The 17,470-nt window shown below is 42.0% G+C and overlaps 1 protein-coding gene across 1 annotated transcript; it reads left to right on the plus strand.

The window, feature by feature from the left end:
* Window positions 1-1,773: 1,773 nt before the first annotated feature.
* Window positions 1,774-9,656, plus strand: LOC311312122 (zinc-alpha-2-glycoprotein-like). The gene is made up of 3 exons (XM_084441992.1): window positions 1,774-2,261; window positions 7,094-7,440; window positions 7,514-9,656. The coding sequence occupies exons 1-3, from the start codon at window positions 2,207-2,209 to the stop codon at window positions 8,129-8,131; spliced, it is 1,020 nt and encodes a 339-aa protein (XP_084298118.1). The 5' UTR covers window positions 1,774-2,206; the 3' UTR covers window positions 8,132-9,656.
* The last annotated feature ends 7,814 nt before the right edge of the window (window positions 9,657-17,470 follow it).

The following is a 17,470-nucleotide window of genomic DNA, read 5'->3' on the forward strand; positions in this document are numbered from 1 at the left end:
ACACATGCAGCACAACAAAACATTTAAATTGACATTTTTGCTTTTACAAAGCAACATTCCAGATATTTCTATAGGTTTAAAAACAGATTTACAAACATAAAAACCTCTACAAAATCATTGTGCAGACTTTTAAATGGGTGAGGGCTGGTGCTTAGAGAGGAAGTGTCAGCTATGAATGTATATGACACTTTTCTCTCTCCATAGGAAATACTGTTGTACCCACCTCTATTTCTCCTTGCTTTCCCACAAAAACTAAGAGGTTATGTTAATGTTCGCCAGCTAGCTAGCTAAATCTTTAAGTTTTGAAGTTGTACCCACCTTTATTTCTCCTTGCTTTCCCACACAAAGGAAAAGTTCCTGCCCAAAAAATATGAAAAATTCCTCTCCTCTCTCTCAGATGATGATTGGCTCATGAAGTTCCCGCCTCTTTAGGGGCGGGGTTAGCGATGTTGTCCCAGGGATGCTTAGGAGTTGGTCATATCAGGAGCATCTTGGTGGTAAGAGTCACTTCACTAAATATGCCTTCAGGCTGAAGACGTACACTTGTCTGTGTCTCATTTATACAAAGTACCACAAATACCAGGACCTTATTTTGAGGGTTTGGCTTCCTGTTACTGTAAATCCAAGAAACAGTGACAACCATGGAGAAACATGTTGTTTTTCTGTTTTTACTTTCATTTCTCAGTCACACAATTGTAAAGCAGGTAAGAGGGTTATTTACTTACTCTGATAGCCCACAGCCTGTATGAGAATTTATGAAGCGTTTGTACACCTTTCTGACTTGTGCTTGGCAGTATTTGCTATTGGCCACTAGGGGGCAGACACATACAGACAATACTGTAAAAGTCAAGCTACCCTGTCTCACTGACGGCAAAAAGTACATTACTGGAACTACTGGAAAACCCTACTCAATCAATCAATCAATCAATCCAAGCTTTATTTGTATAGTGCATTTCATACCCAGAGGCAACACAATGCGCTTTACAGAGAACAAGGGAGGAGGGCATACGACCCACCCCTACATATTCCAGAGGGAAGCACAACAGTAGGCTATCACCCGGGGGCCAGATAAGTGAGCTGTAAAAATTCTTCTCTGACCCCTACTGTACACATTTAGGCAGAAATAGATGTTCTTCATAGAAGATCATGATTACACATTATCTTTTTTGTAAAGTAAGAAAAACTCATTTTGTTACATCCGTTTTAGTTTATTTGTGTGACAAACTAAAACAAACATTTGATGACTAAGATCATTAGAGGATGACTCAACCCTGTGGTCCCACAGACTCACAGTGTAGCTAAAGAAAAGGGGGGGGGATCTATGTCCTCATTCACATCTGGAGAGGTTGTTGATTTTAGGGTGTAGATCATCGATGTATTAATAGAACAGATTAATATTATATAATATATATTAATAGATCCACTAAACTGATCACCTCCTGTCCTGAGGACTTCAAAGTGCCAAGGTCAAGGCACATTGTAGCCCACCGCAAAAAGATTCATTACTCGAAGCCTCATTAAATGCTTTGTACGCTACTGACACCTGCTGCCAAAGATAATTTAGTCTATGTGTGTCTTGTTATGTATCTGGACCTGTCTGCAATAAAGTAGTCTAATGTGCTTCTGTAACTGGGCAGTGACAGTGAATGTGCTTCCGTAGACAGAAGCCTCGTTAGTCATCGGTCACGTGGTTTTAAATAAACGAAGCGAGTCTGGATACTGGGTTTGATCAGGACCTGATCAGGACCTGCGCTCCACAAACACCTCGGAACTTCGGCCTCCTACGTAACATCACAAGACGTTACGCACAGTGAATACTGGGAAGTGTTAGTCAAGGTAAAAGTGTCCAGGGAGCTTAAGAGTAGCAGCATACGTCTCTCTGGCCAGGAATTGTATTTGCTGCGGATGAGGAAATAAAGTTCCTGTTCGTGATTAATTCCAGCATAACGCCTTGCTGGTCCAGCCTGGTTAGCAGCTACAAGGCAGGGTTAGTAAAGCAGAAAGGTCTCTCGGGTCAGGATCAAGCTGGGCCGGGTACTAAACAATCTCGCTCCATCTACAAATCACCTGCTGTAGTGAAACAGGCTGGATTAGGTTCACAGGTCGATAGAGGACTGACTCCATGAGCCTAAAAGTGAAAGTGGATCAGGATTCAGGATCATATTAGACTTTTGAAGGACTAACACAAGAAAGAAAGAAAAAAGACATGGAAAAACTGCACGTTTTATTAATTCTATCATTTTACACCATTGTGGAAGCAGGTAAGAGGAACAGTTCGCTTCATTTACTTTTTCCCTGACATGGGCAATTCCATGTAAATGTCAACCTCATCATGAAAAAATAAAGTTATACAATACATAACAAAATCACTTTAAAATATATCATCAAGGTCTATATTTTGGTGTACTGAATTCATCTGATCAGATCATTTAAGAAATTGCATATTTCCACCCATTACAACAGGTATCAGAATAATTAAAAAATAACATTTTCAGTTAACCTAATTGTATGAGTTGTTGAAAGGGCATAAGGGCCTATTCTTTCCACTCACACGGGTTCCACAGCCTCTCATGTGGAGATAAGGGGCTTGTAATGCAATATGTATAATATTGGGTCATTTGAGTTCATCCCTTTAACGGTTGAGCCGTCAAGATGACGCGCTTTTACAGGACAGCCAATCCGTAACGTTTTTCAGCAAAAGTCGTTATAAAAAATACATTTTACATGCAATATTGCCCAAACTTTCTGTGCAAAGCTAACTTTCACTGATGTCATATATGCATCATATAGTTGTTCTAATCTCTTTCTAAATGTGTATTTTCCGCGTTACGGATGTGACCGTTATGGACGTGACATAAACCCCAACGAGCGCAGCTTTCCCGTTAGAATCGCAAATAACCAAATTGCCAGTCCTGTTATAGCTTATTACACATTCTGGCTGGCATGCAGTCTCGACATCAGTTAAGTAAATTGTTATGATTTATTTCAAGTGAATGTCAAATTTGAGATCATTCACCGCAAATGAAGCATTTGTTAGAAGAAATGTTACATTTAAGAATTCCCACCGCAATGTCCATGAAGCATTTAGAGAAGCTCCTGTTTACCTGTTTAAATGTAGGCTATGATTAATGGCTACGATTATAAGGTCCATCGCATTGTTAAAACCAGGCCAGGTCCAGCCTGGCTTATGTGCGTGGTTGGCTTGTTTCTGTTCAGGACTGGTCGAACGGAACGGAAGCTAGTCACACCACTGAAATAGCTGTGAATTGAAATGACGTGAAATAATGTCTGATAAATTAAGATAGGTCTTGTCGCCTGAACACATCAGTTCCAACGCTTCCAATGCTAATCCAGCACAATAAGAGCAGGATAGCCAGTTAGCTCATGAAATCGCAACAAATAGCAGCAGCTTCCATAACATTAATGGTAGCGGTCAGTAGGGCTGTCGGGGTGAAGACATTTCCCCAGCGGTACAAAAGGGTGGCTTTCAACCGCGGTATTATTGCTTCTTCCCCCCTGTGCTTTATAAATGAGATTTTTAAAGTGTGTACTGTAGCCTACCTCTTATTTGTTTCAATACATTTTTATCAAACGAAAACATAGGCTACATTAAATAAATACTGTAGCAATATCAGTCAATCAATCAGAATTTTATTACAGGAATGCAATGGTGCCCTATAACACAAACAGGCAATACACAGAATACAAATTTAATAATAAAGCAAAATAAATAGGCTTTAAAACAAATATTCTTCTTTTATGAAATTGTTACCAAAGAAAGACAAGACAAACTGTAAATTAAAGTAGGCTCTAAAAAATAGGAAAATCCGAACCATTTAGCCTATAATTAAACAATAGCCTAACAATAATACAATGAAAGACTTCTCTAAAGCACAACTTAACTTGTATGGTAGAGTGTAGGCCTACATGAGAAGGCACTGGCTATACTGAATTAGACGGGGGTTTTCATGTCCTTGTTGCACTGAAGGAACACCAACATATTTACTTTGTGTGGTTTCAGTGAGGATCGGAGTGGGGTAACAATGTTACCGGCAGCACTAAACTCTCTCTGAAGATGTGTTGTTGCACAAATGCACATATACTTTAGAGAGCAGGTGAAATCTAGCTTTGTTTTCGCACCACCAGGCGAGGGGGATCCCCGTTGGGGTTGAGTTGTTTGGATGACAGAACTACGCTACGTGCTAGATCTTCTTCCATATAGCCTTCCTCTCGCAATGGACTCGCAAAGTGTAGTAGGCCTACCTGCAGGTGCCATAGGCTACAGAAGGCATGCGGAAACCCTTACATTTCAAATAGTAGGCTAACCTTTGATTCACTGGTGATAAAAATCAGACCTCTGAAAGACGTTATGAACCTAAATCTGTTCAGAATTATTATGCACGGAATCATAAATACCTCAACATGGATTGGAAGCGAAATTGCGTCTTTTGAGCAAAAAAACAATATGCGTGTCCCATTTATTTATCACTTATCTACACAGCCTACTGACAAGTGTTAGGACTGATTGTAAATACATGCTTCGGAAATTGATTTACAAATGGAAATAAATGCTTTGGAAATTGATTAACAAATTTTGAATATCTGTCTCAACTCCGTGTAATGCTGAAGACACGGCCTGTCGGAATGGTGTGTTTGTTTAGGGTAGGCTAAGTGAGAAAAAAGCAAGTCCATACCTGATATTTATTTGACAGCTCTAATGGGAAAAGCCTCATGAAACATAAGAACAAAATGAAAAAACGTTAGTTACCGCGGTTGATGCGGTCGTCTGAGGAGTAGCACGTTTTTTTTTCACAGTATCGCAGTCGTGCAATATTTCAGTAACCGCGACAGCCCTAGCGGCTAGTGGCTAAAGCAGTTACACTGATGATTCCTGTAACGTTAGCTATTTTGCTGCAATTGGTTCAACTTCTGTTTCTGGACAAAGGTAAGAGATAAAACGATTGGAGTGAAAAGATGAATGTGTGGAGGTTTGGGGAATAGTCCCATAAAGTCATCCCCACCAGGGCCTTGAACCCCCGTCTCCCGGGTGGGAGTCCTATGCTTTCACCGCTACTCTACTTGTGCAGTAGAGATCGGCAGGTTGATTTTGGTGTCCTTCTTTATTTTGGTGTGCTGGGACTACTGCCTCTTGTGGTGCCAACAGATAAATTCAGGTCAACATTGACCGGAGGGAGGAAGGGATAACCAGACAAACGCTATTCTAGGTGTGTTGGCTTACAGCCATGCACAAAAAAACACTGCCTCTTGTGGTAGCAACACAGAACTGCAGGTCAACAACCCGACGGAGGGAGGGAGGGAGGGAGTGACAACCGGACATTTGCTATCTTTGGTGCGTCGCCACGCACAAAAATGCACTTAGACACAATCCCCTCAATAGCCTACTATTTTGGCGGCCATCTTGAAAATCTTCAGAGCTATTTAAAATGGTTTTCTTCATGTCAAAACGGACATTTAGAGTCACTTTAGGTGTCAATAAAAGTGCTGTGATAGTTTGATTGTTGATTTCCCAAAGTGTTTCTATGTGCATTTCAGATGCGTCACATCCATAACGGCATAACGTCACATCCATGTGACGCTGTTTATTCCTCATACAATTCTAAATAAATTATTAAATATTTAAAATCCTGCTATTTTCATGTTCAGCCAAGACTCCTTCATCATGTGGATATCAACATTTCTGCATTAGACTTAAAAGTTCACAGTTTTAAAAAAAAAAGTATAGTTTCCAGAAAACGACTGTCTTTTTTTGTCACATCCATAACGCATGCCTTTTTGTCATTTTTTTTAGACTTAAAAATATTTTTGAATTTTTATTTTTTTACCATCTGTTCTCTCCATTGTGTGGTCTGAGAATATGCATTACAAATGTAAATGTTCTAAAAACTTTAGTTTTACTGAGACATTTTGGTTGTCATTTTGAGTGCGGATGTCACATCCATAACGCTGGAATTGCCCACATACTGTATTAAGACTATACAATAGGCTTTACAATAATACAATAGGCTATGTCCTACTATGGATGTACAACGTCTTTTGGTGTATGTTCACTCAATCAATCAATCAATCAATCAGTCAGTCAATCAATCAATCAATTCACTTTCTTGAAAAGACTCATGGTTTAGAGTTTAGAGTTTTATGTTGCCGACTGTGACTAAACTCCACAGACTCCCACCTACAGTAACTGCACGACAGTATCACAGTTAGAAAACATGTATGACCTATGACCTAGCCATATTCTATCTCAGATCTATACTGTAGCAACACCATACCAAGAATCAGTCAACTTTGGACTGGGCGGATTTAAACGTCTGGACCCAGGCTAACAATGAAAGTCAGTAGTGACCAAAGCATAAATAACATATTTCTTAATATTTTAATGTGGAAAATATGAGTAAATCGCACATCATTTTTGTCTTGCAGCTCTGCAAATGAGGTGGCCTCACCTCAGAGCTCACCTGAGTATAAATAAAGGTTTCAATCAATCAATCAAGTCTTTGGCAAGTTGCAATGGTATACACGGGATAATACACTCCAAGGTGTTATCGAAAAATAATGCACTTCGCAGAGGCAAACCCCTCTCGGCGGTGGTGCATTATCCCTTACATGTCAATCAATCAATCAATCAACTGACCATTCAATCAATAAATCAATCAACCAATCAATCAACAACCAATCAATCAGCCAATCAATCAAACAATCAATCAATCAGCCAACCAATTTCATTATGAAGGATATCATTTTATAATAAGTGTCAAAAATCACTGTTTAACGAGAAGCCTCAAAGGTCACTGTGTTGCTCAATCTATATATGTAATACAATACTACTGTATTACTCTATAAATGTAATACAATACTACTGTATTACTCTATAAATGTAATGCAATACTACTTTAGCTTCTCTTTACCTCTTCTAGTTACTGTGGGACTGTCAATTTGAGTTAACGATCAGGATTTGAAGACAACAAAAGAATATGAGGAGCAATATCATTTACTTTATTATTATTTTGTAAACTTTTTCCTATATGGAGATAATCACTGTGAAAATACTAACGTGGTTCTCTTTTCTTTTCAGGTTCAGGACGACACTCTCTGTACGTGTTGGCAACGTACATGACAGGAGAGACACCGTTTCCTGCGTTTACAGCCGTGGTGATGCTGGATGATGTTCAAGTTTTTTACTTTGACTCAGAGATTGACAAGGTAGTTCACTCTGGACATGGCATCGAAAAAAAGGAGAGTGATACATCCCCAGTGACAGTTAATGTATTAAGATACATTCATTTTTCCATGAGAGGAAGACTAACTGACATAAAACATCGCTTTAATCTGACCAAAGGTATTCAAGTCTATCAGAGCATAACTGGATGTGAAATGTCGCCCAACGGTGAAGCAGCACTGATGATGTTTCAGGACTCCTGCAATAAAATTAATGACCAATGGCTTTTATTACAACATGACAGCATCCACATATTTGTCTGAAAACCCATGGAAGATTCAATTGGAGGAGAAATGGATTCCAATAAACACAATGCGCTATACACAAATTTACCTTCCTCTGTGCATTAAAGAACTGAAGAATGTCCTGGAGAAACAGAAGAACGTAGTGCTGCGTAGAGTGCGTCCCAGAGTCCGGTTTCTGGAGAAGACGGTTCCTGGAGGGGCTCGGGTCAGCTGCCTGGCCACCGACTTCTACCCCCGACACATCAACCTCACCCTGCTGAGGGACGGACGGCCTGTGGCAGAGCAGGAGCTCACAGGAGGGGCGGTGCTGCCCAACGGGAACGGGCTGTACCAGGTCAGGAAGAGCCTGGAGATCAGCACACAGGAGCTGAGAGAGAGACACAGCTACACCTGCACCGCCTCTCACCTCAGTCTGGACAACAAGCTGGACATCAGTTGGCAACCGGAGTTCTCACGTGAACACAGAGTTCCCATCCTTTTGGGCTCTGTGGCGATGATGATGATGGTGGTGATGATTCTTCTTTGCATGTTCATGTGTGTGAGGAAGAGGAGGAAGGTCACTGACTCCAGGACAACTCTGCAGCAGCCTGCTAACATTGATGCTCAAGTGACTGAGCAACTCAATCCATCCTCTCATCCTGACACCTGATTAGCTGTTGTAGCCCGTTTGTTGTAGCTGATGCCAATTAGCCTACCGCATTTATGATAATGCAATGTTTCCTTAAATTGACAATTTGCTCAAAATACATCATTCAATCTATGTTGTTGTTATTGTTGTTGGTATTGATGTTTACCCTGCCTGTAATTGATCCCCACCGACAGTTTTTGTCCACCAGGATGTTGATGCTCTAATCAACAACATGATGAAAGTTTGTATTTGCATATATGTCATGGTAACATTAACTGATAAACTACAATCAAATCCAAAACACAATTGTTGAACCAAATAAGTAACAATGAAGAGGGAGTATGATGTTTGGTGTAGTTTTTGCTGTGAGGTCACTTAAAAAGGAAAACCTTTTTTATTATGTGCATTCAATTTGGTTTGATTTGACACAAAATCAACTAGAAATGGTGCTTAGAGAGCACAGACCTCCACCCCTGAATGCATTCCGTGGTCCTGTGCATGGCAACATTGAATGGGTTCTGAATTGGCCCATGCAACACCCCTCCACCGACTTTCATGAAAAGCAGTCTGGTAGTTTTTGTGTAATCCTGGTCCTAAAGATGAACGGAGCTGAATGGCCGTCCGGGCCGTGTTCGGTTTAATGTTAACTAGCTAGCAGAAGCTGGGGATAACATCTATAAAAGCAAGCTAGCAGATGTTAACTAGCTTCTCTCCTTTTGTTTGTTGTAATGCTAACTGGCTAGCTGATGCTAAATAGATAGCAAACATACATTAATGAGATTCCTATAAAGCCAGCTAGCAGATGCTAATTAGCATGTTTGTCATGCTTACTAGCTAGCTGATGCTAGCAAGATAGCAAACATACATAAATGACATTCCTGTAAAGCTTGCTAACAGATGCTAATTTGCATTTTTAATGTCAACTAGCTAGCAGATTAGTTGATGCTAACTAGCAAGATGCTATCTAATAAAGCTCAATAATAACAAACAACTAAGAGGTTATGTTAATGTTCACCAGCTAGCTAGCTAAATCTTTAAGTTTTGAAGTTGTACTCACCTTTATTTCTCCTTGCTTTCCCACACAAATGAAAAGTTCCTCTCCTCTCTCTCAGATGATGATTGGCTCATGAAGTTCCCGCCTCTTTAGGGGCGGGGTTAGCGATGTTGTCCCAGGGATGCTTAGGAGTTGGTCATATCAGGAGCATCTTGGTGGTAAGAGTCACTTCACTAAATATCCCTTCAGGCTGAAGACGTACACTTGTCTGTGTCTCATTTATACAAACTACCACAAATACCAGGACCTTATTTTGAGGGTTTGGCTTCCCGTTACTGTAAATCCAAGAAACAGTGACAACCATGGAGAAACTTGTTGTTTTTCTGTTTTTACTTTCATTTCTCAGTCACACAATTGTAAAAGCAGGTAAGAGGGTTATTTACTTACTCTGATAGCCCACAGCCTGTATGATGTAGATACCTAGCTACATGAAGGATAAATCTGGAGTGATGAGGGTTACAAAATGGATTATTCCTGGTAGCCTACTTTCAAAGTTCCATGACTGCAGCACAAAATAGTGTGCCATAACCAGTGAGTTAATACACGGTTAGGGCTAATCATTAAACATTTTGGGATCACTATTTCAGTGTCTTTTTTTGATCGATTTTAGTGAAGAAGTAGACTAATGAAAGAATATGTTATTTGCTGTGCAGCACACCAACTGTCCGGTTATTGATCAAAACAAATTGTGAACAACAACCAACAAATATGTGACGCAGCAGGTTTAGCGAGCGCACACACCCTCCCAGCTAGCAGGTGTTCCCACAACATTGGAGAACATTCCCAACACGTTCTGCTAATGTTTTCACATTCTTAGAACATTTTTAGATCTAATGATTGCTAGCTGGGCTGGTGTGGTGCGACATAGAACGTTTTTGGAATGTAGCAAGGGGGATTTCAGAATGCCGACACAAAACGTTTACATTAATCAGCTTATGGGGATGGGATGCTGCTCTAAAATGTCTACCACATTATTACACAAGGATAGAAAGCTGTTGATTCATTTAACATGTGGCACAGTAAGTTTCAATTTGCCACATGCCACACCAGTAGCCTACTATGAGCAGTGAAACATTTTTCGCTATCTCCAAAAATGTGCACAATAACAAAGAGAAAAAATAGAGTAGGTTACAAAAAATATAACATCAATCAAATAGATGGACGTAGAGCATTGGCCCCCAACCACCGGGCCGCTGACTGGTACCGGGCCTCGGCACAGGTGCTACCGGGCCTCGGAATGTATAGCCTAAAATAAATAATGAAGAAAAAAAAAAATATATATATAAAATATATATATATAAATAATGTTGGCGTGGTGGGGTAATACATTTATTACATTGAACCGCGTTCAGTCTGTTGGTCATTTTTTCACCAGTGACCACCATCTGTGAAGCCTACAACAATTTACAGATTTTGAACTTCCGACCCGGAAGTTTCAAATAAAGGAGCACTTCCGAGTTGCTCTTGAGCTAGCCACGTGAACTGTGTCTGTGTGTTGCCTGCCTTGGCGCTCTTAGCTAGCTAGCATGGAGAAAAAAAGACAAACTTCATTGCAGAGCTTCTTCGTAGGGGGGAGAAAAGGCCCATTGAATAAGTTGAATCTGTGGTAACACGAGAGTAATATGCACTAAGAATGCTCAATGCACTTTAAACAGACGCCAACGCACACTTGAACTTTCAAACAACACGGACAATGATGGAAACAAGTCTTGGACTTTTCGTACTTTCCCTGACAATGCACATTATGTTGATAATCTGACAATATTGTTATGTTTTTTGTCAATAAATCAAATCAGATCAAAATGTGTTATATCAGTGTGTTGTTAGGCCTACTTAAACTTATTATTAGGCCTATAATAATAATAATAATAATAGGCTAATATGTGTTGACACTAAAATAATATGCATGTAATGTGTTTAAATCAGTATGCTGTTTTTAGGCCTACTTGAAAAAGCGACTACACTCAGGGCCGTAGCCAGGGTTTAATTTTTTTTTTTTACCAACTTTTTTACGCAACTGGTTAGCCATGGTCTAGAGATCAACGTCAGTCACTCACAAAGTCATTTACAGGACGTGGGGTCACTTACAGGTGTGTGGCCTAAAGAGTGCACCAAAGCCCTGTGGTCTCTTATGCATTTATAATTTGGCTACCACATCATAATTTGGTGAATGGGCAAAATTCATACTAAAATGACACCTAGTTATACAACCCAACCTATTCATTCAAAATGCATTATCTATAATTAAAACCAGAGGCACCTGTTGTTGGTAAAAAAAAAACTAAAAAAAACTTTACTTAAGTATTTAACATTCTCTCCACTTCTTGGGTCACTGAAAGTACACACAATAAGGACAGACAAAGACACACATGAGTTAATGCTACCTGTGGGTGTCTGTTCTCCTCCTCTGTCCTGTGGGTATCTGTTCTCCTCCTCTGTCCTGTGGGTGTCTGTTCTCCTCCTCTGTCCTGTGGGTGTCTGTTCTCCTCCTCTGTCCTGTGGGTGTCTGTTCTCCTCCTCTGTCCTGTGGGTGTCTGTTCTCCTGCTCTCTGTCCTGTGGGTGTCTGTTCTCCTCCTCTGTCCTGTGGGTATCTGTTCTCCTCCTCTGTCCTGTCTGTTCTCCTCTCTGTCCTGTGGGTGTCTGTTCTCCTCCTCTGTCCTGTGGGTGTCTGTTCTCCTCCTCTGTCCTGTCTGTTCTCCTCCTCTGTCCTGTGGCTATCTGTTCTCCTCCTGTCTTCCCTGTCTGTTTTCCTCCTCTCTGCCCTGTGGGTATCTGTTCTCCTCCTCTGTCCTGTGGGTGTCTGTTCTCCTCCTCTGTCCTGTCTGTTCTCCTCCTCTGTCCTGTGGGTATCCCTGCCACAATCTTTTTGGTATCTTCGGCGCTACTGCCTGGCTGTTCTGTGAGAGAAGAGATTATAGAGAGAATAATCATACCTTATTCATCATTATATCACACTAGTATGTTGCTTGAAAATAATTTCGAATTAATTCAAGAATGCAGTTAATATGAAAGCAGGCTATGCAAAATGCTTGTGCATTAAAATCTTAATTGGTAATTTTCACTTCTTTCCAATTTAAAGATGTCCAAGACATATTTAAGAACACATTAATTGTCCATTAAACTAGCAACCATATTACCTTCTAGTCTACATTTCAGCATGTAAAGGTTTGCAACCATCTGTCTGTTTAGAATGAGACGGCAGCTCGCGCCTCCCGCCAGAACACCTCAGGCCCAACTGTAGCTCGCGCCTCCCGCCAGAACACCTCAGGCCCGACTGTAGCTCGCGCCTCCCGCCAGAACACCTCAGGCCCGACTGTAGCTCGCGCCTCCCGCCAGAACACCTCAGGCCCGACTGTAGCTCGCGCCTCCCGCCAGAACACCCCAGGCCCGACTGTAGCTCGCACCTCCCGCCAGAACACCTCAGGCCCGACTGTAGCTCACGCCTCCCGCCAGAACACCCCAGGCCCGACTGTAGCTCGCGCCTCCCGCCAGAACACCCCAGGCCAGACTGTAGCTCGCGCCTCCCGCCAGAACACCTCAGGCCCGACTGTCGAATGCCGAACTCGGCAGACAAGGGAAATCGTTCATATAACAGTTTCAGCGAAAAAACCGAACTAGAAACGTTACTATAAGAAATTATAATTCGTCAAACTTGTAGCATCTATCAAATGGATAATGTAAGAGTTAGAGTAATAGAACAAATCTGAGATGAATAAATTCCCACTTGTCAAATTTAGGCTACATGTCAAAACGGTAGCTAAGCTAGCTAGCTAGCTATCATGGCATCAACCCAGCTAGCCTCGAGTCCGGCACTCTGCAAATGATGCCTCTTTTGCGTTAGGGTTAATTTAACGTTACTAGCTTGCTAGCTACTTAACTAGCACCAGAGTGTTTGGCTATCTTAGACTCAAGCCAGCAAGTCATGCAACTCTTCAATTAAGAAAACTGTTGTAACAACAATGCTGTAGTTAATGTTGTTCATGAAGCTCGCTTTTCAGCAATAACTTCGTAAATTTCTTACCTCACGGAGGCAAAGGCTCGTCACTGCTGTTCTGTCACCAGGCTAGCACGCGCATCCTCGTCACTGCTGTTCTGTCACCAGGCTAGCACGCGCATCCTCGTCACTGCTGTTCTGTCACCAGGCTAGCACGCGCATCCTCGTCACTGCTGTTCTGTCACCAGGCTAGCGCGCGCATCATGATTTGAACAAGTCACGTCAACCGTTAGTTCAAAGCAAAGCCGCTTGTACGTCCATGGGCAGAAGCGACCAAGTGCTGTATGCAGGGGGGAGTAGGCTACCGTTGCCAAAAATCAGACACTACTACCGGACATTTTCAACTCCCGACTGTACATTTATATTGTGACCTTTCTATGAAATTGCTTTTTATTTATTTTTGTATCAAAATGTATAAAAACAGGTCCGGACCTCGGTGACCTCATAGCTGGCTATGGCCCTGACTACACTACAAGCAATGAAACAGTCAAAGCAATAAGAGCAAGTAAAACAAGAGCAAAGTCTCATGCTGGGTTGAAAGCCAAGGAATAAAAATGGGTTTTAAGACTAGTTTTAAAGACGGACAGTGAGGAGGCCTGTCTAATGTCCAAAGGTAGGTCGTTCCATAATTTGGAGCAACCGAAAAGGCTCTATCCCCTCTGACCTTCCGCTTCGACCTCAGTACCACCAGGAGCAGCTGATCAGCTGACCTCTGAGCTTCGACCTCAGTACCTCCAGTAGCAGCTGATCAGCTGACCTCTGAGCTTCGACCTCAGTACCACCAGGAGCAGCTGATCAGCTGACCTCTGAGCTTCGACCTCAGTACCTCCAGGAGCAGCTGATCAGCTGACCTCTGAGCTTCGACCTCTGTACCTCCAGGAGCAGCTGATCAGCTGACCTGAGGCCCTGAGGAGGAGCAGAGGGATGAAGCAGCTCAGAGAGGTACGGCGGGCGAGACCATTTAAAGATTTATAAACAAATAAAATAATCTTAAAATGAAGTCTAAAGTGCACAGGCCAGTGCAGCGAGGCCAGAATTGGCGTTATGTGCTCCCTCTTACGTGCTCCAGGTAAAAGACGAGCAGCAGCATTCTGAACCAGCTGGAGACGAGCGAGGGAGGACTGGCTGACTCAAAGATAAAGAGCGTTACAGTAATCCAGCCCAGACGGAATGAAGGCATGCAATACTGTTTCAAAGTGCTGACATACAAGAATGGGCTTCACCTTTGCCAACTGCCTCAGATGAAAAAAGCTGGACTTAACTATACTGCACCAATTTGGCGATCCAATTTAAAATCACTGTCCATCTTAAAACCCAAGCTTGAAATTGTTGGCTTCACATACAGTGCCAAGTGGACTGGGATCGAGAAAGGGGAGGGGGAGGACTTTCTGGGACCTGGATATACAGTAGTACAAGATGGGGACACACTAGGGAGGAGAGAGGAACACAGGGTTAGCAGCTGCACTGGGTATTTCCAGCAGTCAGGGGGATTTCTATACTCACTAACGTGGTTCTCTTCTCTTTTCAGGTTCAGGACGACACTCTCTTTACATGTTGGCAACGTACATGACAGGAGAGACACCGTTTCCTGCGTTTACAGCCGTGGTGATGCTGGATGATGTTCAAGTTGGTTACTTTGACTCAGAGATTGACAAGGTAGTTCACTCTGGACATGGCATCGAAAAAAAGGATCGTGATACATCCCCAGAGACAGTTAATGTATTTAGACACATGCATATTTACATGAGAGAAACACTTATTGAAATAAAACATCGCCTTAATCTGACCAAAGGTATTCAAGTCTATCAGGACATAACTGGATGTGAAATGTCGCCCAACGGTGAAGCAGCACTGATGAGGTTTCAGGACTCCTGCAATGCAATTAATGCTCGTGGCTTTTATTACAACATGACACCATGCACATATTTGTCTGAAAACCCATGGAAGGTTCAATGGGAGGAGAAATGGCTTCCAATACACACAATGCACTATACACATATTTACCTTCCTCTGTGCATTAAAGAACTGAAGAATGTCCTGGAGAAACTGAAGAACGTAGTGCTGCGTAGAGTGCGTCCCAGAGTCCGGTTTCTGGAGAAGACGGTTCCTGGAGGGGCTCGGGTCAGCTGCCTGGCCACCGACTTCTACCCCCGACACATCAACCTCACCCTGCTGAGGGACGGCCGGCCTGTGGCAGAGCAGGAGCTCACAGGAGGGGCGGTGCTGCCCAACGGGAACGGGCTGTACCAGGTCAGGAAGAGCCTGGAGATCAGCACCAAGGAGCTGAGAGAGAGACACAGCTACACCTGCACCGCCTCTCACCTCAGTCTGGACAACAAGCTGGACATCAGTTGGCAACCGGAGTTCTCACGTGAACACAGAGTTCCCATCCTTTTGGGCTCTGTGGCGATGATGATGATGGTGGTGATGATTCTTCTCTGCATGTTCATGTGTGTGAGGAAGAGGAGGAAGGCCACTGACTCCAGGACAACTCTGCAGCAGCCTGCTAACATTGATGCTCAAGTGACTGAGCAACTCAATCCATCCTCTCATCCTGACACCTGATTAGCTGTTGTAGCCCGTTTGTTGTAGCTGATGCCAATTAGCCTACCGCATTTATGATAATGCAATGTTTCCTTAAATTGACAATTCACTCAAAATACATCATTCAATCTATGTTGTTGTTATTGTTGTTGGTATTGATGTTTACCCTGCCTGTAATTGATCCCCACCGACAGTTTTTGTCCACCAGGATGTTGATGCTCTAATCAACAACATGATGAAAGTTTGTATTTGCATATATGTCATGGTAACATTAACTGATAAACTACAATCAATTTCAAAACACAATTCTTGAATTTCACCAAATAAGTAACAATGAAAAAAGGCCTTCTCATTGATATGAATTGTCGGCTACTTTGTAGTATTAGTGGAGGGAGTATGATGTTTGGTGTAGTTTTTGCTGTGAAGTCACTTAAAAAGGAAAACCTTTTTTATCATGTGCATTCAATTTGGTTTGATTTGACACAAAATCAACTAGAAATGGTGCTTAGAGAGCACAGACCTCCACCCCTGAATGCATTCCGTGGTCCTGCCCTACTAACACAGTACGTAAAACTGACGGGACACATTGGTGTAATTCTGGTAACTTTGCGACGTCACCAGCAGCGGACCTAGCTGACACCTAGCTGACACTTGCCTTTTCAGTCGCAAAATAACAAAAATAGCCGTCCTCAAGTACACTGTAAGGGAACGTAGCCGCCACTGCTGCTTAAATCCGTAACTACGATGTAATTAAATAACGTGACAATGTGGTTAGATCACAGTCCCAATCTGACTTTATTGGAAATGTGTCACAGTGGGTCAGAACATTTGTAAATTACTTAGGTTTTAAAATAAATTTTGAAGTCATACAGTTACAGAATTGTAATAATGAGGAGAAATCCTGCATGTCTGTTTTGTGTGTAATTTCTCATTTACAGTTAATATTAACACTAAAGATTTGCAGTCTAGGCCTAATAAAAAGAATGATAAAAAATATGCCTATGAATAAAGTCCTAATTTTGCAACCTAAATGTGAGCAATGAACGCTGAGCATTGAACGTAGAATGCAAGGCATTGGGCTACTTTAGGTGACACAATTGAAGAACTAGACAAACAAGTTACACACTCTGTGCCAGTAGGTGGCTATGCACATTAAAGTTGTTTGCGATCCACCACTAAACCTAGCGAAGGAGAAGAAGAACGAGGAGGGGTTAAACTTCCGCCCCGTTTGATACAGAAGGAGAAAGACCAACACGCCCGCGACAACACAGATCCTGTAAGTATCTCAATTTCAATGTATACATTAGTATGTATACATACATACTATGTATTTTGGTATCGTCCCAGATAAAACACCAACGTTATGTGCAAGCTACCCTATTGTAATGATTATCTATATGCAGATGCTCTCTTTCCAATGTTGGCTAACTAGCTAGCCAGCTAACGTGATTAGCCTTTTTCTGTACATGGCTAGCTAAGTAGCCTACGTAAAATTACTCTCGCAATTATTGTTAAAACGTTCGCTTTTGTGTAATTGTAGCTTAAATTATAATGTTGGCTTGGCAACGTGAGAATATTTCAGTTGTGTACACTATAACTTTTATGAAGTGTTGTCGTGGGCCATTGTTTCCTAATTACGGGCAATCGTGGAGACTCTTCTCGAGTCTAGCAGGCTCGCGCGAGCTCCTGCACGTTCGTACTGTTTCATCGCTTGGAATAAAATGCGATAATTAGCTTACTCATTGATTTCGCATTAACCCACGACAC

The sequence above is a fragment of the Borostomias antarcticus genome (assembly GCF_949987555.1).
Source record: "Borostomias antarcticus genome assembly, chromosome: 8".
NCBI classification, from domain to species: domain Eukaryota; kingdom Metazoa; phylum Chordata; class Actinopteri; order Stomiiformes; family Stomiidae; genus Borostomias; species Borostomias antarcticus.

Coding starts and splice junctions, on each gene's coding strand:
- LOC311312122 (XM_084441992.1), top strand. CDS start 2,207: ATGGAAAAACTGCACGTTTTATTAATTCTATCATTTTACACCATTGTG. Junction 2,262..7,093: donor TTACACCATTGTGGAAGCAG/GTAAGAGGAACA, acceptor TTTTCTTTTCAG/GTTCAGGACGACACTCTCTG. Junction 7,441..7,513: donor TGATGTTTCAGGACTCCTGC/AATAAAATTAAT, acceptor AACCCATGGAAG/ATTCAATTGGAGGAGAAATG.